The 24,045-nt window shown below is 28.5% G+C and overlaps 1 protein-coding gene and 1 long non-coding RNA gene across 3 annotated transcripts in view; one reads left to right on the top strand and one right to left on the bottom strand.

The window, feature by feature from the left end:
* The window catches only part of LOC100200715 (uncharacterized), a 43,543-nt gene extending 31,181 nt beyond the window's left edge, over positions 1-12,362 (top strand). Inside the window, exons 6-7 of one of the 2 annotated variants that reach the window (XM_065813986.1) lie at positions 4,393-4,432; positions 11,855-12,362. In XM_065813986.1, coding sequence (XP_065670058.1) covers positions 4,393-4,432; positions 11,855-11,931 — 117 coding nt within the window. In that variant the 3' untranslated portion in view covers positions 11,932-12,362. Of the gene's footprint in view, positions 1-4,392; positions 4,433-10,256; positions 10,725-11,854 lie in introns of those variants that run through there. The other variant, XM_065813985.1, reaches the window with a different exon arrangement.
* Positions 12,363-17,301: 4,939 nt separating this feature from the next.
* Positions 17,302-24,045, bottom strand: part of LOC124807053 (uncharacterized) — a 30,186-nt gene continuing 23,442 nt past the window's right edge. Inside the window, exons 4-5 of the long non-coding RNA XR_010642611.1 lie at positions 17,760-17,857; positions 17,302-17,598 (exon numbers count right to left, since the gene is read on the bottom strand). This is a non-coding gene — a long non-coding RNA (uncharacterized LOC124807053). The remainder of the gene's footprint in view (positions 17,599-17,759; positions 17,858-24,045) is intronic.

The raw sequence follows: 24,045 nt of genomic DNA, 5'->3' as shown, positions 1-24,045 counted from the left end.
TGTTGATGGAATCAGCTTCTCTGAGAGCTACCACAGAGTTCGGGAAGACTTACTACCAGCTGGCCTGAGAACCATTAAACTGAGTTTTAAAGCTTTATCCTCATTAGGAAATAAATGAAAGACTTGCATAGCCACTATCAAGGTGTAACTAATACCTCTAGCCTTTACTCAACCATGAGCTCCAAGAGAAGATTTTTAAGTCGTACTTTAAAAGCAAAACCTACAAGGCAGCAGGGAATGAAGCAGGTAGTACTGGGTTATATGATACCAATAGCAGGGTGATCAAGATGATCCTGAACCTGATCTTGGTTGATTTTTAATGGAAGTTCATTACAGATTTTTGTTAGATAAAAGTAATATGCTTTTCTTGCAAATTCAAGGTTTTTAGGAGGAGCACAAAAATGTTTGGGAGGAGCACAAAAACGTTTGGGAGGAGCACAAAAACGTTTGGGAGGAGCACAAAAACTTTTAGAATGAGCACACAATAATTTTGATTTCTGGTGGTTTTTTAAACAAATTCTTAAAATCAAACTACCTGTTAATGATGTCATGTTTTAGTTTTCTTTTTAATTTAGTTTTCAGTAAATTAAACCAATTTAATAATGCTAATGGTTACCGACTGATAAATTTCTTTAATAAAAAGACATTTAAGTTTTTATTTTTGTCAAATAAAATATTACACTTAGTTGTGTGTCAGTATTATTTTATTTATATGCTGATCAGGCATAAATTATATACAATCATGAAAACAACTCAAGTTATTTATTATATCTTGACATTATTGTTAAACTCCATCCAAAAATCTCCTTAGGTAGTTGTTGGCCATACTTTTTACTTAGTTGTAGCATATAATTATAAAATGGATTATAATAGAGGAAGTTTTACAGTATTTTAATGTATTTGAACAGTGTAAATTGCTTCAAAGAGTAATCAGTGCAATTAATGTATGCTATATTTTTGACATAAATTTTTTTATTCATGTTTACTTACCATTTTTATATTTATATATATATATAATTTAATTTAAAGCAAACAAAGCATGTCAGCCTAAAAAGTTAAAAAAAGCAAATAAAAAAAAAAAATCCAAAACTGTTAATTATGCAAACTTTTAATTTTTTAATTAAACTTAATTATACAAACTTGCAATGATGAGTAGAACCAAATATTAATTTCTATTCAATATTGAGTGATTGAGGCCTGATTTTGAATTTGTTCAAATAAAAGTTGCTTATATTGGTACATTAAGTTTTAAAGATGACATTGACATTTTAATTCATTTAATAAAGGGCTCCTTATATCAAGTTTTAAAGATGACATTGAGAAAGATCCTTATTTAGTTCCATGTTTGTTAACAATGTGTTTAATATCAAATATGTAATACAATTAAAATTACCAATGAATGAATCATTATTGATTGTATTTATAGATCAAGAAATAATGGTTTGAACAAAAACATAATTAATTCTATTAATGGAAGTTACAAATAATTTTCAAAAGCTAAAATAAATTTTGAGGTTTTGATATTTGTTGGTTTTGATTTTCCATCCTTGAATAGTGAATAAAATTCTAGTTATGAAAGAGTCTGCCTTGAACAAAAAGAGAGTTTTTCAAATGTTATCTAGCTCAACATCTAAGAAAAACACAATATTTTAACTAAATAACACAAAATTAACAAATATAATAGATTTAGTGTTTACAACCTTTCTATTTTGTATTTCTAATTAGGTAACTAAAGAACCCTTGGAAAAAAATTAGAAGAATCATGTTTTAATTATTTTTATTTATAGTTATCAAGCACATAATATTTTCTAAAAATAAAAATATTACTACAAAATGAGTATTCATGAAAAAGAACTGTGATGATTTTTCAAAATATCGAAATAGTTTTTAATTGGAGTCATGATTTTTGTAAATTTGATATTGATCAGTATTACAAAAGGTTTATCAAAGTGTATGAAAATGAATGTAAGGATTTTATATCCTCATTTAATCAAAGAATAAGTAAAAGCTGAAGATCCCTATGAATGAATAAAAAACTGAAACACAAAATTCGTAACCTTTGGTATAGGTAAGCCTTTCATTTCAAATATTTTATATCTAAAGAATAAGTTAAGCAATAAGTAAGTCAAAAAATCATTGCATTAAAAACATATGAGAAAAAATGAAAGTGGATTTACGCTTGCTAGCATTAACATTTAACTAAAAGCAAAAGACCATAGAAGACCAATTTCAATTGAAAATAAAAAAATATCAACTGACAGTCATGTCATTGCTAATTAGTTAAATAGAATTTTTAATTCTGTATTTATAAACAGAAGCCTAACTAATATGCTTACATGAGAAAGTTTAACAAAAAAAATTTATCCAACCTATTTATTCCTAAGTGGAGTGTTGCAACCTACAAGCTGCTTTAAAACAAATATTACACCACTTTTTAAAAATAGGGGTAGGTTGCATGCAATTTCTTTGACCTCTGTTGTTTATAAACTAAGCTTAATTATTGTTAAGGACACAATAATAAATCATTTAAATAAAAATAATATATTACCAGAGTAACACAAATTTGTTAAATCAAAAAATTGTGTGATAAACCTTCTTGAGACATCGGATATGATAACAGAAGCAAAAAACATTGGAAAATGCGTTGATGTTACCTTTTTGGCTTTTTCTAATGCATTCGGTTCTGTTGCACATTCCAAGCTGCCTAGGAAACTAGAATCAATCGGTACTGTTGAAAAATTGTTACAATTGTGAGAAGCTTTTTTAGCAAATTGAAAACAGAGAGTTGTTTTGGAACTATTTGAATCAGAATAAAAAACAGTTCCTATTGGAGTACGACATGGATTAGTTTTAGGACAATTGCTAACTTCAGTTTATATAATTAATGTAACAAAAAAGTTGAATTATAAAGCAAAGCTATAACTGCTGATTTAAAAGTAATTGCAGTTACAGGTAAAAATAAATCAGTCTCTGCAGCTTAGTCTTGGTATCTTATTTAACAGAGAAAAAAAAAGGTTAATCAGTTTTATAAAGATAAATGTAAAAGCATTTTGCTTGTGCAAAATTACAGTATACTTAAAATATAATGTTACAGAAACAGAGATCATTCAACATAGATCATTCAACCGGAATGATCCAATGACATTACTACTAGTAATGTCATTGGAAGGAGACCTAGGTGTATTTAATTTAAAAGTTTAAAATGGGAAACAACAAACAATTTTAAATGGGAAAACGACGTTAAAGAAAGGTAAGACAGATCAAAAATTGAAGATAAAACATCAACAAAATTATTATATACATCATTTATAATATGTTTACCAAATATGGTCTTATTTTTTAAAGACAAACTTAATCAAAAAAAGTTCAGCGAAAGCTACAAAAATTGACAAACTTAATCAAAAAACAGCGAAAGCTACAAAAATTGACAAACTTAATCAAAAAACAGCGAAAGCTACAAAAATTGACAAACTTAATCAAAAAACAGCGAAAGCTACAAAAATTGACAAACTTAATAAAAAAACAGCGAAAGCTACAAAAATTGGCCACAAAAAACAAAGAGAGTCAGTTATGAGATTAAAGAAAATTAACTTACAAAAAAATCTATGGAATAGAAGAGAAAAGGGTGATCTTATTCAAATGTACTAAGTCGAACTTCCCAGAGGTCACAATCAAAAATCGAGGAGGCAATCTTCAAAACCAAAAATCGAGAGGCATCATTTTTTCACTGACTGTATAGTTGAAAGTTGGAATCATTAAAAAGTTAAGTAAAGTTAAAGATAAAGATAAAGTTGTCGATGCTACATCAATAATTGATTTTCAAAATAAACTTGAAAATTTTATAAAAAACAGTTGTTAAATTTTAACATCTACAGTTGTTAAATTCTTTCTTGAGTCTCTTAAGAATACAGCTTCAATTTTTATTATTATTATTTGATGTTTTAACAAAATATCTAATAATAATAATAACAATTATTATTAGATATTTTAAATTGAATAAATATAGTTTTTAATTAAAAAACATAATATTATGCATATTAGATTTAACTTCATAAAACAAGTTTTTATGTTTGTTCGTTTAATAATAAAACATTTATATAATAAATATTTTAATAAATAATTTATATTAATAATAAAACATGTTTTGGGATCCTTTTTTACAACTTATGTTAGGGTTGGCGCAGTTACTAAACTGTGTGTGTTATGTTAGGGCTGGCGCAGTCACTAAACTGTGTGTGTTATGTTAGGGTTGGCACAGTCACTAAACTGTGTATTTTAGCAATGACATAATAGTTTTAACTTTAGAAAAAGTATTGTGTTTTGTTAAAAATGTAAAAATTAGAAAACTTGAAAAATATTTACTAGATATTTTAGTAGAGACATTGTTTTTAGGAAAATTTGATGGAACGCGATTGTTTTCCGCGACCTCAAGGTAAATATTTTTATTTTGAGTCTGTTTTTTGTTTTTTTTTTAATGAGTCTTTAGTTTCTCTTACTTTTTATTTTCTCATATCTATAATCTCTATAATCTCAGACTCAGACTTAATAATCTTATAATCTCCTTAATCTTGGTTCTCAGACTCTTCCTGATTTTTTTTTTAGATTACCTAGTTTTTAACTTTCTTGTTAATAGATAAATCCTTTGTGGCAGTAAATATTGCGTCGAAAACTTTAAAAAATTTTAATTTTGCTAAAGTGGCAGTAAATTATTAGATGTCATATTTAAATCATGTTTAATTATTTATTTATTCTTGTGATTGCATTTTTTTAAATAGATTAACTTAGCAGATGTCTCTAAGTTTGCATAGTTTTGTGGGTTTGATTTTGCTTCTGGTACACATGGTGTTTATGATTTAAAATAACTGGAAGCTTTCAAATATGTTTTCTTTAAAGTTTTTAAAAAAATACAGTAACAGACATAGATAGGCGTAAATAACTACCCATAAATAACTGACATATTAACAGGCAAAAAAAAGTTGATCACTTATATAGGAGTAAGCTAAGTTAGTTAAGTATTAAAAAGTTTGACTTTTTGGTAAGGTAAGCCATAGAAAAATAAATGAAAGTTTGTTTTATAAATAAAGTTCTATAAAAAACTGCTTAGCAAATTAGTTAAGTTCATTTTTAAATATTAAGTTATAACAACTTTACTTACTGCTACTTTAACAAACTTCATGTCCTACTTTCATTACACAGTCTGATTTGTTGCTGTTGTGTTTGAAATTTTATTTTAAAGAGTTTATAATATTATTTGAGAGTGGAATAATAAAGACACACAATCTGTTATGTTTGCTGTATATAGTCAAATTTGCTTTTTCAAAAATGCTTTTTTATACAATGTTGTTTAGATTGAGTGTTGTTTAATCTCTAAAGTTGGCTATTCTAACAGAGTTATAATATTTGAACCATTAGTAGTGTCCCAAAAAAGTTTTTTTTTTAAAAAAAAAAAGAAAAAGTGATTTGGAAGAGCGATGGATATATTTTGTCGATAAAATAGGTTTAATCTGAATATTCATTTTAAATTTAACAATTTTGATAGCTGTTTAATAAATGTGCAGCAAAATCTTCTTATTTCAGCTATTCAAATGGATAAGTTAGTATTATATAATTCATTTAGTAAAAAATGTGAGAAATGTCTTCCCTTTTGCATTTGATTTGTTTAGAGGCAAATTTGAAGTTCCAGTAGATTACATTTAATTGGATTTGTTTCATAATGTTTTAAAAGAGATATCAATTTAAAATAAATTTAAAATTTATTATATTGTAACTAATTCTGAAAACAATAAAAAGAATATTAAAGAATGTTTTTTTTTTAAACATCTTTACTTCCAACAAGGCTGCAAGCAACCACTATTAGAGCTGGAAGTTACTGAAAGAGAAAAGATGAAGTTTATAAAGCAAGATAACAATTGACAGACGACTTAAAAGATTGCAAGTTATATGAATCAGGAAAACAAAATGAAGGAAGTGAATTCCAAAGAATTGATGTTCGAGAAAAAAAACTAGATGATTAAGAATTTTTGAGTACTTAGGAACAGTCATAGTAAAAGGATTGAATGATGAATAACATAAGAATGAACTTAGTATATAGCGTCCGTTATAGTGTTTATAGAAAAGAGAAAGAGAAGCAACATTATGACGATGTGAAAATTTTCAGCTAATTGTTATCGCAACAATCTCGATCTTCCTATTTGCAAAAACACATTGTTTACAATGCATTTTTGCACCTTGTTTAAAAGAGAAAGGGCATCATTTGAAGATCTGCTCCAGTTATGGTAACAGTGTTCCATACAAGAACGAATTTGAGATTTATAGAGATAAAGAATAGAATCTTGAGTGAGAAAGTGCCGAGCACGATAAAAAGAATCAACCTTAGAAGATGCTAATTTTGCAATTGATTTAATATATGGTTTCCAAAAAAGATTGGAAGTAAGAGTTAATTCTGATTGATCTAAGAGTTAATTGATTTAATATATGGTTTTCAAAAAAGATTGGAAGTAAGAGTTATTCTTTGAAAACAAACAGTAGATGACTCATTGAGTACATTACCGTTCATAAATATAGGAAGATCTAGATTGTTGCGATAATGATTAGCTGAAAAAATTGAGTTTTATCTGAGTTAAAATTTACCAACCACTGAGAGCCCCATGCTGTAGCAGAGGTGAGATCCTTTTTAAGCTCAATTCCCCCCTTCAAGCAATCAGATAGTGTTTGCTTATATTCAAGACAAGAATAAATAATAGTATCATCAGCAAACAATTCTACATTAGATGTGAGAATTTCTGGGAGATGTGTAAATTTAAAAAAGTTTAGGGGCAAGGATAGAACCTTGAGGAACCTCTGAAGTTACAGGAAATGAAGAAGAGTGCTGTTCATCGAGGACAACTTTTATAATACGATTGGTAAGAAAGGATTCAATAATCTTAAAGATGTTACCTGGTACACCGTAAGAAGAACAGCATGCTAAACTTTATTGAAGACTTAAAAAAAATGAGGAGGGCAATAGTCTTAGCCTCTCCATCTATCTAATGCACAATAAAACCTATCAGTTATTACAGCTTTAAAAAAAATGCCATATGAAAGAAGATTACAGTTAATAAAATTAACAACACTAGTTGAGCGTCATTTACAAGGAGATTTAATTTTTCAATATAAAATACAGAAAGGTTATGAGGAGAATAATTGGATAAACGACTCAATATGTAAAGCTCAATTAAAACATTATAGTTTTCGTAGTCATAACCAAAAGTTAAGAAAGACATACATTAAGAGTAAGCTAGATATAATTTCTTCTCATATGGAGTTGTAGAAGCTTGGAATTGTTTACCGCCAAATATTAAAGAATCAATAACAATTGATCAATTCAAAAATTAATTTGATAAATCAGATTATTGCAAAAATTATTTATTAAATAACACTAAATAAAAATTATATTAATTGAAAAATAAACAATGTTATTATAAAATCATTAATAGCTGTTATAGCACAATAACTTTGTTATTGTCCTCTACAATTGGTTTTATCAAGTGTTTGTTAATTAATGACTCAAAAATCTTGCTTATAATAGGAAGAAGATTTATGGGACAGTAGTTAAAGGATTCAGATCGCTCTCCAGAATTTTGGAAAATAGGCATAGCAGATGCTGCTTTCCAGCAGGCTGTAAAACAAGGCTCTGATTAGCACTTGTTAAATAGTTTTGAAAGTATATGCGGAGAACACTTCTGGTAGACTATAATAGCAGGGATTATCTTTTTCCGAATAATTCCGGAATTCCAGATTTTTCTCAAGTTTTAGTTTTTCCGGACAGCCAAAACATTTTTCATACATATACAAGTTTAGGAATATATTTTTGTAATATATTTGTTTTTTAAGCTTTTTCACTCATCGTTCACACTAAAACTAAAAAGAGTTTGAAACAACTCAGCTAAAAGCAAATTTAAGAGGAAATATATACTACCAAAAGGGTCATCATGAAGAAAATCATGGAAAGAGTCCCAAATGGGTGAATTCTTACGAAAATAAATGCCCAGGCCAAGTATGAGATTATTGGATTCCTTAGAATTAAAGGAAGATAGCCATAAACACTAAGATCACAAGATGAGAAAGCCAAACTCAAATTAGACTCACAAAAAGCAAGTAGGTTTGGTTTTTTCGAAGACCACAAATATTAGTGAATGATAGATTTAGAGAACTTGGCGATGACAATGGTTTTTTGTGTTTTATAGTTTTTGATACTTGAGTCATTTTTTTAATTGGTTAGAGAACTTGACTCGAAGCACAGGTAGTACTCAGTACACTATCTCTAATAGTTCAAGCAATTGCCTCATTACTATTAATAAACCTTTAGCTGTAACAAAGGGTTCCAAATGTTGCCTCGACAATGCACACCAAAAATACAACTAGGAACCTACAGGAATTTAGCTTGAGTTTATTTACACCCTTTTCCAGCTTCACGAGCTTCTTTTCACTGTTTTTTTAAACTTTCTTGTTCTTCTGCTTTTTTCTTTGTTTTAACAGTTCTTTGAAGGGTGTGCTTGCAAGAATGCTCGAGTTCATTTTTTTGCTTTTTCGTTTTTTCTCACGTTCTTTTGCTTTAGGTAATGGTTTGAAATCAAAAACACTAACCGACTTCTTTGGTGCATCTGAATTAGCATTTGTTATATGTTTTTCTGGATGGTTTATATTATGGTTTTCTACTGCTTGGGTCTGAGGATTAGCATTATTGTTCTCAGTTTGATCGCCAATAACATCTTCGTTAGTAGGTTTTGCAGCAGTAAAGTCATGTTCGCTAAACACAACTGGATTATAAGGCTCATTCTCACATTCTTTAAACCCATTAACGGCATTTCCATCTGTAGCTTCTTTAAAGTAAGCGGTGCTCAAAAGATCAACAATTTTTTGTCTTTTATAGATTGTCCTGGATGAGTGATCATAAAGTTGTCACATGCTTCGCTATAGTAGGTGTTTAATGGGCCAAAAAATGACACATTAGGGGGCTGGAGGGGATGTGATGTGTGGGGCGGCAACCCAACCATGATGTTGTTTTTCTCTCTGCAATGTAGTATAGCCTCCAAAGTTATGTGAGTTTTGTAATTGTCAATAATCAACAGAGCAGGAGGTTCTTGGCTTCGTTTCACGTGTGGATGAAAGTGCTTCCAAAAATATAAGAAAATTTCCCTTGTAGCTCCAGCCGTTATCACTACATCGGCCTATAGTTCCTGGTTGGGCTCTTTCTACAGGTTCAGGAAACATTCGTTTTCTGACAAAAATCAGAAAAGGTGCCAGGTAAAAGCCAGTAGCGCGAATGCAACAAATTATAGTTATATTTCTTTCTCACTCTGCTGAAGCAATTTTAGAAACTCTTCTAGATCTTGTAGGACTGAAAACCATGGTTAGCTTAATAGGCACAGTAGACAGACCTGATTCATCTGCATTGTAGATTGAAGAAGCAGGGAATTCACGTTTTTTGCTCCCTTAATATCTTGAAAAATTTATCAACACTTGGTTTATTGAAACCCATTGCTCTGGCAATCGATGTTGCTTCTGGACTTTTGTGTACACTAAAATTAGCAAGCCAATCTTCTCCTGTCATCTTTTATCCTTGTTGAACGAATGCGAAATACCATGTTCCTTAGGAAAGTCAAAAATTAGTCTTCTGCACTGTTTCTTTGTTATTCCAAAAGTAGTGTAGTGTCCGATTAATGCTGTCACCTAGTGAAAAGCTGAAAATTTAAGACATTTTTCATCTTGCCTCGGTCTCCCCTATGTAACGCTAATTTCTTAGAAAATTCCATTCATTGTCATAATGTAAATAATTATGAATAAATTTATAGTCATAAGGTAAATAATTATGAAAACATAATTTGAATAAACTTACAAAAAAAATCTTTTTAAAAAGGCATTTATTTTTTCAACTTAAGGAAGACAAACTTTTTTCATTTTTTCAGACTTAGTAGCATATTATTACTTAACCATTTCGATAAAAATGAATTATTTATAAGCATGTTTATAAGCAATTACAAACAAGAGCTTTTAAACACAAGCTATAAAAAAATCGTTTTTTTTTTTCCCGTAACACGCAACATATCAAATGCCACGGCAAATTTAAAAAAATACTGTGGCGTTATTTACTACCATTTTGCAACTCGTATTCTTACAATTTTTTTTTATTATTGTTTTTTACTTTTTTTTCTGTTTTTTTTGTTTTGTTTTATTATTTATCACTCTCTGATATATATGTGAATTGCGGAATTTAGCATTGGGATCAAGTATTTCAGTTCCATTTTCTCACGAGATTTTTATAAATAACATTCCTAACTTTAAAACGCCACAGAAATTGAGACTTGGTTTATCAAAAAAAAGGAGAGTGCTTTCTTTGCATCCGCACCATGAATAAAAAGTTTTACGATGGTTTTCTAAAACTTTAAGTGTCATAGTTTGTGTTTATGAAATTAGTTTGCGTTTTTTAAGACAGTAAAAAGTGTTTATATTTTGACCTATAAATAATTGTTGATAATAGCTTTTTTTGCATTTTTACAAATTAGTTTTATAATATTTAAATTGTTGTGCTTTTTATTATTATTAACCAAAGTTTTTACAGGAAAAAAAAATTCATTAAACGAACTACACGAGGTTTTTATTTACTATTGGTAAAATGTTATAATTTTTACCAGTACTTTACTGTTAAAATTTGTTGCAATTGTTAATAAAGATTTTTAACTAAAGCTCGTTTTTTCTATAAATTTTTTGTTTTTATTGAAAATCATCAGAATACCACCCTTAACATCAATGACACTGATCAATCAGTCAGTTAGAAAATGTAGTTTAAAAAATATTTTACCTCCGGACTCACCTCTTTCAAAAAAAAAAAATTATCACAGGTAATTTTTATTTTAATAGAAATGTTGAATAAAATAAAATAAAAATAAAATAGTATAAATGTAATAAAATAATGAACAGCCGAAAATTTCATGCACTTAGAGACATTCTAAAATTGCCTATAATATAATATACATTTGATAACATAATGAACAACCAAAAATTTTATGTACCAAGAGGCAATTTAAAATCGCCTTTAAGCCATATATTGAAGCCACATATTAGTAAAAGTAAAATCTTTGCATAATTAATATCGTTTTACAACAAAAAAAAACTGCATAATATTCCTATCAAAAAGTCCTATAGGATCCTATAAGAATTTAGAACAAAAAAAATTTATGATTTGAATCCCATTAAATTAAAACGCAAAAAAAATAAAGTGTTTATAGTTTGTCTCTTTGTTGTTTTCCAAAATCTTATAAATCCCATTGGACTTTTTGGCTAGGGATGTTTAATTTTTATGTATATCTTTATAAATATTGTTTGATTAGCTGAAAGTTGGTATCCATGTGAACTTTAAATCCAGAATTCCATTAAAATTGTTTAAATTTGTTGTTGAAATAATGAAAACAGCATTTTTAATTTCAAAATTATCAGTTAAATTTTGCCCAGTCCTTTGTTGATGCTACTTAAGTCGAAGGAACAAAATACAATTCTTACTACATATATATTAAATTATGATAAAAGTTGAAGCATTAATATGTTGAAGTATGTTGTTTTTTTTTTGAAAACAGAAAAAGATTATATGATGTAATAGAAAAAATTATGGCTGTCGCGTCACGAGTCTGTAATAAAACCGAATTCACTAATTGTAGACGTCTACAATTAGTGACTTAAAAGTCATCATGACTTTCATGACATTTTAAAAATAAATTTGAATGAGAAGTTTAATCGCTTTTGAAGTAAAATTTTTCAGGCGATTTCGGTCAACTTAAAAAAAATATTTGACATGGCTTCTTTTTATAATTATTTTTAGAGGCTCGAATAACTCATATTTCGTGTGAAATAATCAAAAAAATGGAAAACCTGCCCGTTGTCCCTGGTTGCCAATAATGCAGAAACTGCTATGAAAAAGCTAATAAAATGTTTAAAAAAATGCTGAAATTGAAAGTAAAATCGATTTCTTTCGTAAACCATCAGAAATAAAAAATCTTAAAAAGATGTTAAACTCTAGTTTTCACTAAATTTACAAAGCATTCTAAAGTATCGACGCTTCTGTATCAAAAAAAATAAAATAATTGAAGCACACTAACAAAACTTTGTTCGTTCATAGAGGTGAGCTGAAGATAGTATGGCTAAAAATGATTATTTGACTTTTCAAAAAAAAACGCAGACCATATAGGGGAAAGGCGCCTATGATGGCATATTCAAGCATTGAAGCTTCATTATTCAGTATCCTGTAGACCAGGAACAAAAGTTTTGATATGGATACATTCTTTGTTACATGTAGAACAATAATTACCCCAAGAGTTTTTACCAGTTTTATTTTTTAGTTATTTTTATTTTATAAAAAAAGTACAATTATGCCATCATAGGCAACTACTGCTCCTATGATGGCATAGAGGAGGATGGGGCTGGTTAGCATCAAGGGTAGCTTCGCAATTTCATTTGAACTTAGAGTCTTCCCTCAGAAATGCCAGAAATTACGCGTAATCATCCTAATTAACCCTTTCGTGCTATACAGCAGCAGTGTAGAATTTCGCGCATGCACATATAAGATATTGCGTTTTATGTGTTTTTTGAACCAAAAATTTTTTAGTGAAGTAAAAATTCCTTTTTACTTCACTATCAAATATGTTGTTTTATGAAAGAAAAGAGGTTTTCTCAACTCGTCAATATTGCAACACACCTAACTTGTCAGTATGCCATCATAGGAAGAAGTCATCATTTTTATTTAAACAATCTATGTCTGCCTTGTTCAAAAGATAAAATTAAAATAAGTATTCCACTAAGTGCACAAAACTTGGAAATAAAATGCATGAAAATTTCATTTCACAAATTTACTTTGTGTAGCCTCCACGACTTCTAATGACAGCTGCAATTTACGCAGGCATGCTACCAATCAACTTCTTGCATTCTTCAACAGTTATCGAACTCCAAACATACTCAACTCGTTCCCATAATTCTTGTCGACTGGCTGGTCTTGTTTCATAATTATAAACTCGATTCTTCACAATAGACCAAAGATTCTCGATCGGGTTAAGATCGGGACTTTGCGCAGGCCACTCTAGAATCTTAAATTTCTTCAAATTTAGGAATTCTAATGTGATTTTTGCTTTGTGCTTTGGATCATTGTCTTGCATAAAAAGTGTCGAACGAATTTGCTTTCGCCATCCTCGTAAACTAGGCAAATAGCCATTGTTTAAAATGTCAATATAATGTTTCGCGTCCATTATTCCATCATTTTTACGATTTTACCAACACCAGACGAAGAGAAGCATCCCCAAAACAACAACTTACGCCGCCATATTTTACTGTTAGAATAAAGTCACGATCAGAAATTCCTTCTCCAGCTTTTTTCCATACATATCGAATGCCATCAGAGACAATCAAGTTAATCTTGCTTTCGTCTGTCCAAATCACCTTACTCCACTCAGCAAAGTCCAGTTTTCATACTTCTTTGCAAATTCCAATCATTGTTTACAATGTTTCGGTGTTAGTAGTGGTTTCTTGATCTTCTTTTTTGCCTTGAATCTAATTCTCTTGAGTTCTCTCTGCACTGTTCGAGTACTTACCACTGTACCTTGAGCATTACTTAATTGTTTCTTTACATCGTGTGCTGATTTTGCTTTATTTGTCATGATTAATCTAGAAATTGTTCTCTGATCTCGAGTAGTGAAAATTTTCTTGTGTCTATTTTTGTTGCATTTCTCCTCTATATCGTTTCGCTTCTTAATTTTATAGACTAAACAATAAGATATATTAAGTTCTCGTCCTATCTCACGAAGAGACAATCCTGATTTAAGCTTCTGAACAGCTAAATTTTCAATTTCTTTCGACACTTTCTTCATTCTTTCAATTACAATTTTTCTGTTGTTTACATTACGAATTTTAAGTTTAAATAAACCGTTTATTACTAATTGAGATATGTTTTATTTAAACAAATTAAAAATATAGCCACAAAGTATTAATTTCGCATTAAAATTAATAATAGCATAAATCGCGACAAAACTGTTTACATCTGACATTTTGTTTCAATAAATAATTTGCTATAAACACTTCTCATGCATTTAAATTCAGGCTCAAAACATGAAACTACAATGAATTACCTTTATTTTGGTGTATATATATATTGATATATAAACATGTATTTCAATCATTTATTTTAAAAAAGAATATTTTTCAAAAACATGTAAACACTTTTGTCGCATACTGTATTTAAAGGGATTAAAAATACAACAGCACATCCAAAAATCAATTTTTGTTGATTATAAAAGCAAAATTTGTGCATATGGGACTTATTTTTACTAAAATTAATGTAAAGTCAGTATAGACATGTTGGTCTAATCACTTTTTTGCCATAGCCAATATTTATGAAAATATGACTGGTATGCCATCATTGGTGCTATGCCATCATAGGCGCCTTTCCCCTATATTATACTGATTTATGGAGAAATGTAAGAAAGCTAAATACACGGTAAGCAGAAGATACTATCTTCTGTATAGAGTGCCAGTGAAACATAAATAAAAAATAGAGTCGGTATAATATTACTAAAAATAGTAAAAAATAGTTTTCGTAAGTGAGTAGTAACGAATAGGATTTGGAATATTACACACTGAATTTTAAAGGTATTTAAATTTAACATTCAATCAATTTAAAATTTGAGTGGCAGGAAACTTGAAAATAAAACGAAAAATAGTTTAATGCTTGCCAGGTACGAAAAAAGACAAAAACAATGTTTAAAACGTTACAAAAAGTGGCAGATTTTTAAAGATGACAAGTTTATTAGCAAAATATCGGAAAAGGGATTACATCAGTATTAGCAAAAACCAAAAGAAAGAAAAACACATGGTTTAGGCTTGCATTTAACTTTTAATGTTTGCAACTTAAAAAAATATTGTTTTTCATAGTTTTAATTAGTATTTCATAGCATTTTAAAATAAGAATCCAGAGTTACACTGAGAACTTTTTGATTAGATGACCAGCTGAAATGATCTCCTAAGTTATAGTTAAAGTTGATACATTTTCTCAATAAAGCAGGTTTGTGATGTTTTTAATTCTCATTTGTCTAATTGGGGATCAACCTCTGTTCACATTAATAGGAATAACCATTTTAACAAACAGCTGTTCAAAATAAATTGAACAATTAATTTTTGCTGCATTGGTGACAAAAACCAAAACCAACCAAGTGCCACAATGATTAGAGAGCTTGCTTTAACTGGTGGCAAGTTTAAACTGGGACAAAGTTTAAAAAGATGTTACTCCCTCATTTTTCAATATTTTTCAAAAAGCTAAAACGATTCGGTTAGAGCATCTCATACTTTGTAGTAAAAAATTTTATTGATCTTCATTTAAGCCATGCCGTTGAACAGAATCAACAAGAGCTAAAATCTGTTGCGCGAAACGTTTTATGCTCTTATATCGACTTCTTTGAGGCATTTCTCAATTTTTTGCGCAGGTGATCTAAACTTTTTGCCTACCGATTCTTAGCATAGAATACTTTGTCTTCCAGAATACTCCAGAAATTTTCGGTTTGGTGCAATTCTAGGACACTTAGGGAATTGTCATCTTTTGACAAAATACACCTTTTTGGCCTCCAGGTAGGAAATGACGGATAATGCGTAATGCGTCGATGCTAGGTCAGGCCAAAATATGACGTTTTCAGCTTGGTCGACAATCTGGCAGGGCAATCCCAAAGATATTTTAATGGGAGGGGGTGACATATCTGTTTTTTGTCGACTAAAGTAAAAAAAAAATTTTTGCCCGACTAACTTATCTAAAAAAAAAAAAGGTCCTCGTTGACTGCCAACTATAGATCCAATTTTGCCGACTCCAGTGTCGGAGTTGCCGACTAATAAAACTCGTATTCGTTGATGCATTTTGGTTTTATTTTTAAAAATGATTTCTAAAGCAAATACAGATAAATGATCAGCGTGAAATTTGCTACAAAATAGGTAGTTGACATTAACATAAATAGTTTGATACAATATATTTATTGTCTGCTAAACTTTGTCCCATTTTTAATTTGTCACCTATTGTAAGCAAGAGATCCAGGGTTCAATGCAAGTTGTGAGCATATTATTGCGTCATTTGCAAATTTGAAAACTCATTTTGAAACAAAGTTTGCTAAGTAGTTTCTGTATTCAGTTGTCATTATTTTGTAAATAGCTTCTAAATGAAAATGTTTTTTATTTGAGACATTGCGTGATTTGAGAAGTAGAAAAAAAGTACCGTTAAGTTTTTTTATTGAATTTTTTTTTTTTTTTAATTGCTTCACTTTAAATAGGATAATTAGATTTCAAGTTTCATCAAAATAAATTTTAGCGCTTAAAAGATACAGCCATATAAAATTTAGTACTCTCTCGTTTTTCATTTCAATCTATTGAAAAGAGTAAAACCATTTCAACTAAAAACCAGAGGAAAAAAAAATTCCAAAAAGTCCTAAAGTATGTGCGTTAAATATCGTTCTGGTTTTAGAACCACTCAATAAGGATTAAAAATGTTTAACCTATGGAAAATCAATGATTGAACTGAAATATTTACGTAATTAGTAACAGCTGATAACGGCAAAGCAATCGACAAGTTATCTCACATTCTTACATAAAACAAATATTCAAACAAAACGAAAGAGAATTCAAGAAACGATTGTTGATTAACATTACTTGATTTTGCAATAATGTATGCGTTTATCCTTCATGTTAATATCTTCGTTGTTTAAGAATTCAAAATTGCGACTTAAGCAGAACATCCAGTACCACTTCAATATTTTACTGAATTGTGTCAATTGGAATAAATTTTTTTTTACTTGATTTCGTCGGAGAATAACCATTACACTTGCTTTGTATCAAAAGTTCAAACAATTTTTGAGCAAAACTATTTGAGGCTGCGCTGTGACAACGTTTAAAAAATTATTACCACCCAGCGGGTATTTCGACGTCATAAGGACGCCCATAAGACGTTTCATTTCTCGTCCATAAGACGTCCTTAGTTAGTCTCAAATAAAAGACTAGAGGACGTCAATTCTAGACGTCTTTAGGACGTCTAGAGACGTTTTTTGCAGACATCTTTTCAGCCGTCCTATCTCTGGACATCTCTGGCTGGTCTCATGTGAAAGACTTAAGGACGTCTTATTCAGACGTACTAGAGACGTCCTAATTTTACTAAGATATTCTTTTAAAAGTTATATAAAAATGCAATGATTTACAATACACACCTTAGATTTGATTTAATCTAGGGAAGGTATAAAGAGAAATCAAAGTAAATAAAGTGTAATTCGATATATTTAAAATAAATTAATAATTTTACAAAAAATATGAATAATTTTTCAAACAAAGTTACACTTTCCAAATTAAAAACTAATATATTTTGTAGAGTAAAATTGATAGTATATTATAAATAAAATAAAATTACGGAAAAATGCAAAATAAAAAAAAAATACAACAGTTGATTATAGTTAATTAAGCCATCATTGATCGATATCGATATTAATGGATGTTCTTTTTAATTGGTCAGAAGAATGCCTAATTACTCTCTTTGGTTAAGTTTTTATTTGACAGCATCTAATAAAAACAACACATAGTTCAATAAGATCATAAAATATACTTAAATACATGTCATGTTTCATAGCCAAAGAAATTGAAAGAAAAAAATTTTTTTAATCATAACATCGTTTTTAGTTTTAAAAGTAAAATCAAACACAATAATAAGCTTATGAGAATACCAGTGATAGCGATACGTAGACTTGTCAACTCTTTAAACTTTTTTTTCTTCTTTAGACCATTTATGCTGTATTCTGACAAAATATTGTCTGTTGTCAGTCTAAATATATATAAAAAAGATGAAAAATATCATGCTGTCAAACATAAATGTTAAAATTCAAACTTATGCTTATTACTTACAGGAGCAAAATATTTTTAATTGTACCAGCTGGATTTTACCGGATTTTATATATATATATATATATATATATATATATATATATATATATATATATATATATATATATATATATATATATATATATATATATACATAAAAATTATGTTAGTGTATTCTAAAAATTCTAAAATTTCTAAAAATAAACAAAGCTTGTTGATAATACGTAATTCTAACAACCAAGAAATGGAGCGAAAGCGAAAAAACACAATCGAAAAGTTTAAAGATGTTGGATTTCAAATAGATATAAAAACAAATCTTAAACCAGTTAACTTCCTAGATTGCACTTTTAATTAAGCTCAAAACACACATAAGCCTTTCAAAAAACCCCACGATAATTTTCAATACATCTACACATCTTCTAATCACCCCCCAACAAATTATCAAACATTTATCTACTTCAATATCCAATAGACTTTTGCAAAATTCCTTCAGCGAAGTTGTATTTAATCAGTCCAAAAAGGAATATAAACAAGCACTAAAAAATAGCCGATGCAAAAACTACTCCCAAACTTCACAAAATCTTAAACAGAAACACTGTAAAGGTATGCTTCAGTTGCACTGAAAATATAGAGAAAATTATAAAAACCACAACAAAAAAATTATCTTCCTAAGAATTAAAAATAATGACTCAAAGTGCAATTGTCAAAACAAAGCAGAATGCCCCCTGAATGGTAAGTGTAAATCCACAAATATTATATATAAATGCAAAATCGCAGCAATGGCCTATTTTCAAGGCTGTACCCCCTACTCAAATATTTCTAAAAGGTGCCTCCTATGCCTGAATGCGAAATTTGTTATTATATTGTATCCAAAACGTGAGAAACTGCTAAATAAAAGAACCGAAATTATATCAAAGTGCCGCCACGAAAAGAATTCTTATTATAAAATTACAAAACTCGCTACAAACCAAACTAACAACTAAAAATAACTATATTAATCTATTTCATATATCTCTAGGTTAACTAATAAATTACTCACATACACAGCTATTGTAATACACAGCTTTCATAATATTATATATATTTTTATATCAATTTTTATTTTTATATTGTTTTAATATATAAATAATGCGCATTATCACATAAATAAATATTTTAAACAACATTAAACATATGACTATTTCACAATTATTAGCTGACTATAAACAAATTAATAAAATTATTAACCTAACTACTAATCAATTTCCGTCCTGTAATGATCCAAAATACAAATACGATTCGTCTTAAGATCCGATTCGTCTAACTACCGTCTCATTAGTCTTCTTCTTATCATAAGCAAGGTTTTTGAACCTTTAATTAACAAACACTTAATCTCTCATCTTGAATCTAATAACTTACTTTCTGATCATTAATATGGATTTCAATCTTCTCGTTCTACTGCTGATTTGCTAACAGTAATAACCGATAGGTTTTATTGTACATTAGATAAAGGTAAAGAGGTTAAGGCTACCGCTCTTGAAATTTCTAAAGCTTTTGATAAAGTTTGGCATGCTGGTCTTCTCCATAAGCTTTCTTCTTACGGTGTATCTGGTAATATCTTTAAGATTATTGAATCCTTTCTTTTCAATTGTAGTATGAAAATTGTCCTCGATAGAAAGCACTCTTCTTCTTATTCTGTAACTTCAGGGGTTCTTCATGGTTCTATCCTTGGCCCTATAATCTTTTTAATTTACATTAACAATCTTCCAGATATTCTGACATCTAAGGTGGCATTGTTTGCTAATGATACTACCATTCGTTCTTGTCGTGATAAGAAGCCAACACTCTCTGATTGCTTGGAGGGGGTATTTGAGCTTGAAAAAGATCTCACTTCTGCTACAGCATGGGGCTCACAGTGGCTGGTAAACTTTAACTCAGATAAAACTCAATTTTTTTTAGCCAATCGTTATCGCAATAATTTAGATCTTCCTATATTTATGAACGGTAATGTACTCGATGAGTCATCCACTATTCATCGTCTAGGATTAACTCTTACTTCCAATCTTTCTTGGAAACCATATATTAAATCTGTTGCAAAATTAGCATCTGGTAAGGTTGCATCTCTTTATCGAGTTCGACACTTTCTTACTTCTATTCTCTTTCCCTATAAATCTCAAATCCGGTCTTGTATGGACAAGGTGCAAAAACGCATTGTAAACATAGTTGGACCTGCTCTTGCAGCCAACCTCCAACCATTATCGCATCATCGTAATGTTGCTTCTCTTTCTCTTTTCTACAAATACTATAATGGGTAAAAAATTTTCCCTTTTAGAGTTGTATTTCCAACAGTAAACAACATTTATCAATACACACACACGCACAAACACACCCATACAGATATATGTATATATATATATATATATATATATATATATATATATATATATATATATATATATATATATATATATATAGTATATATATATATATGTATATATATATATATATATATATATATATATATATATGTATATATATATATATATATATATATATATATATATATCTGTATCTTCATTTAATTTGATGATTGTTCCATTGTGGGTTGTATATATAATTATTTATATATACACGGTGTATGCATTATATTATAATGTATACATGATGCGCACACACACACACACACACACACACACACACACACACACACACACACACACACACATATATATTTAGTATGACCTAATTTGGTCTAAGACCTTGTTAAGACGTCCGTCCTGATTGACGTCTGTGCCCGCTGGGCAACCACTAATTATTTTTATATTTAGTTATAAAAATAAAAAATTTTTATAAATAGTTTTATTGCTGAAAAAAATACTATTTTTTATAAAAAATAGTATTTATTTCAGTAATAATATTAAACTTTATTTAATCAACTTTATTATAAGGAAGTAGACCATTTTATTGTTTTGTCTGCTCTTCGATGTAAAATTTGAAAACTTTGTTTTTTATATATATATAGTTTTATACGTATGCATATATATATATATATATATATATATATATATATATATATATATATATATATATATATATATATATATATATACACATATATATATGTATATATATGTATATATATATATATACACATATATATATATATATATATATATATATATATATATATATATATATATATATCTATATATATAAAAACTTATCAAATACTGGTTGAGTTTAACTACAATAGTAAAAGGCCAAGTAAAAGTGCTCAATTATTATTAAACTAAAAATTTATTTTTATTTTTTATATAACAATTTTACAATTTTAATGAGTTTATCAAACTAAAGTTCATTTTGTTTGGAAATAACATATTGACAAGTAAACTTGGCTTATGTCAAGTAGTTATTAGATTAATGTTAATTACTAAAACAAAAATCTAGTTTCTTTTATTATTAGCAACGAGAGCAACAGTCTATTCACTATTTAGCCATAAACTCCTAGTCACTATTTAGCCATAAACTCCTAAAAAAAAACGTTTATAAAAGACTAATTGTTTTATATGTTATTATAAAGGATGTTAGGCAAACGTCAAGTGTAGAAGCCTGTTGTTTAGAGGAAAGATTGACGACCTTAATTAAATTGGATATCTTTACTAAATTTTTTGATTTAAATTTATTAAGTTTTTTAAGATCCCATTGCGCTACTTTACGTACTTCTTTACTATATAAACTAATTTCTAGTTTTTTCAGTTTGCTAGTTATTTCTAATATTAAAGTTAAATCAAATGGACGAAGATTAAGAAAATAGCATCATTAGTCATCCAGGGCTTATCTGGAAATAATTTTTCAAAGAATTTGAATAATGCCAGACTAATATTATTTATACTAACTATTATTTTGACTTGAAGATTCTTTTATTGATTGGATAGTGATGCCAACTTTTTTCCAAAAGAAATCGAGAGTTTAATTTACTAACAGAAAGTAATAGTCAAAAAATGTTTCTTATTTAGCTTTAAAACTTTTAAATTTATTTTACCTTAAATTTGTTTTACCCTAAATGTTCCTGAATTACAATTTCTGTTCTTTCAGGAATCAAACTTTTTAAACAGCATAAAGTTTCTTTTCATATAGACCGTGCATGATTTTTGAAACCCTGTTTTTAGGAAATGTTGGAATGTTTTTTTTGGCATCATAGTGATTAATTTCAAAATACAAGTCGTTACTATAGTAACAATTTAATCAAGATATTAATCAAGATTAAAAACATTAATCCTGTTTGAATGAACTTTAAATTGTATTCAAATAGTTTTATCAATCACAAAACTTTTGTATCGAAAATTTGAATCTTTCATTATTTATAACAATTTATTTCATTTCAGCAGAAGTTTTTATATATTTTTTCTAAAAAAGATGATGGTTCTTCAAGAGCAAAATTTTGAAAACACAAAGAAGCACGATTTGTTGAACGTATTGGAGGAAAATGGATAGAAATTTGGCCAGATGGTTGTCTGGCCAGACAGATGGTGGAGATATTTTCTCTAACCTTTCGTTTTCCTTTCACATTTATTTTTATTTCTTCATTTAAAAAATACTGATACACTGAGAGCTTCAAATGATTAGATTTCTTTTTAGCAGATAAATAACTTGTGGTAAATACAAAATTTTAACACACAATTTAGTATCACTAAAATAGAAACTATAGTTAAGCGTAATTTTAAGTAGACCTCAGTCAGATACGCTGTTTGCACGTTCGCGAGGTCTGCAGTATAGATTGCTTTGTTTCATACCGATATAGGTTGCTTTGTTTCATACCGATTATCTCCAAAACTATTACAGATTGAACGTTCAAGGTTTCTGCTTTATTTAGTTGTTTTATATTCTCTCAAAATTCTAAAATGGTCTGGGTAAATTAAGGCAGACTTCAAAGTTGTTAAGCAAAAAATAGATTAATTTTATAAAAAATCTCTTATAAAAAAGCATAGGATAAACTGGGTTAAAATGAACTAGGGGTAAAGTGAACTACTTTTTTATATTAAAAAATTTTCACATTTAAGAAACTTTTTGTTTAGTAATTTAACATTATTTTTGCTTAATACAACATTTTAAAAATTTTCAAAAAAAATTAAATTTAAAGGATAGCTTTTGTTTTGATGTAAATGCCATTTTAAAAAACGAATTTATCAAGCTTTGCAATAGGTTTTACTAAACATAAGATTTTTATGTTTTAATATTGTTAATGCGAATATCAGTTATATTATTTATATACGTTTTGAAGATAATGTATTGCTGCTTTACAAAAATTGTAGTTTTTATCATGATATAAAACAAGTTTTTTGTTTGAAAACCAATTTAGTTCACTTTAGCCCTCGTTTTTCTGTCTAATGGGGGATAAAGTGAACTAGTCTTTTTGTCATGTTTTTCCATCAAATACTTTTAGTAGAACTGTATATATACATTGTAATTACTTAATTGAATTGTTTACTCTTTAAATAAATATTTGCTGTAGAAATTTTCTTGAAATTTATTTCAAAAATATAATATATTGAAATAATGCTAAGAAACTGCATTAGAAAAAAAGAATCTCGAAGAAAAACTTATGTACCTAATTTGGTATCACATATCTAACTACCAGAAGATAAACCCTCAAATACATGCACCTAATTTGGCTAATTGCTTATCTTTCATGGTCATATGAGTCATATTTCTTCAGAAATATGACTCATGTTAAAAATGTTAAAAAAGCAATTGAAAGTTATATAACTATTTTTTGTTTGCGAGCACACTGTTTCCATCTGCTACAGCCACTTGATGTGGGAGTTTTTTGCCAAATTAAATGTGTATGGCATGAAATTCTGGCTAATTGATATACCGAGTCAAGGCTGAAGGTGGTTGGTAAATCTGTTTTTCCATTCTTACTAAAAAAACTTTATGATACCTCCCCTTGACCTATCTGCTTTATCATCTGACAAGTTAACTCCTTCCAAAATCTATAAACTCCTTTTTCTCAGAAAACAAGTAATTATGACAATAACATCCCTCAAAACATCACTTTGAACACCAATGGTAATAATCAAAACAATACTTGTGAAAATATTTTTATTGAGAAGTCAAAAAACAAATACAATTCTCACAAAACTATAATAT

Source organism: Hydra vulgaris, chromosome 12 (genome assembly GCF_038396675.1).
Source record: "Hydra vulgaris chromosome 12, alternate assembly HydraT2T_AEP".
Classification (NCBI taxonomy): Eukaryota; Metazoa; Cnidaria; class Hydrozoa; order Anthoathecata; family Hydridae; genus Hydra; species Hydra vulgaris.
This window is presented reverse-complemented; position numbering and strand designations above follow the sequence as displayed.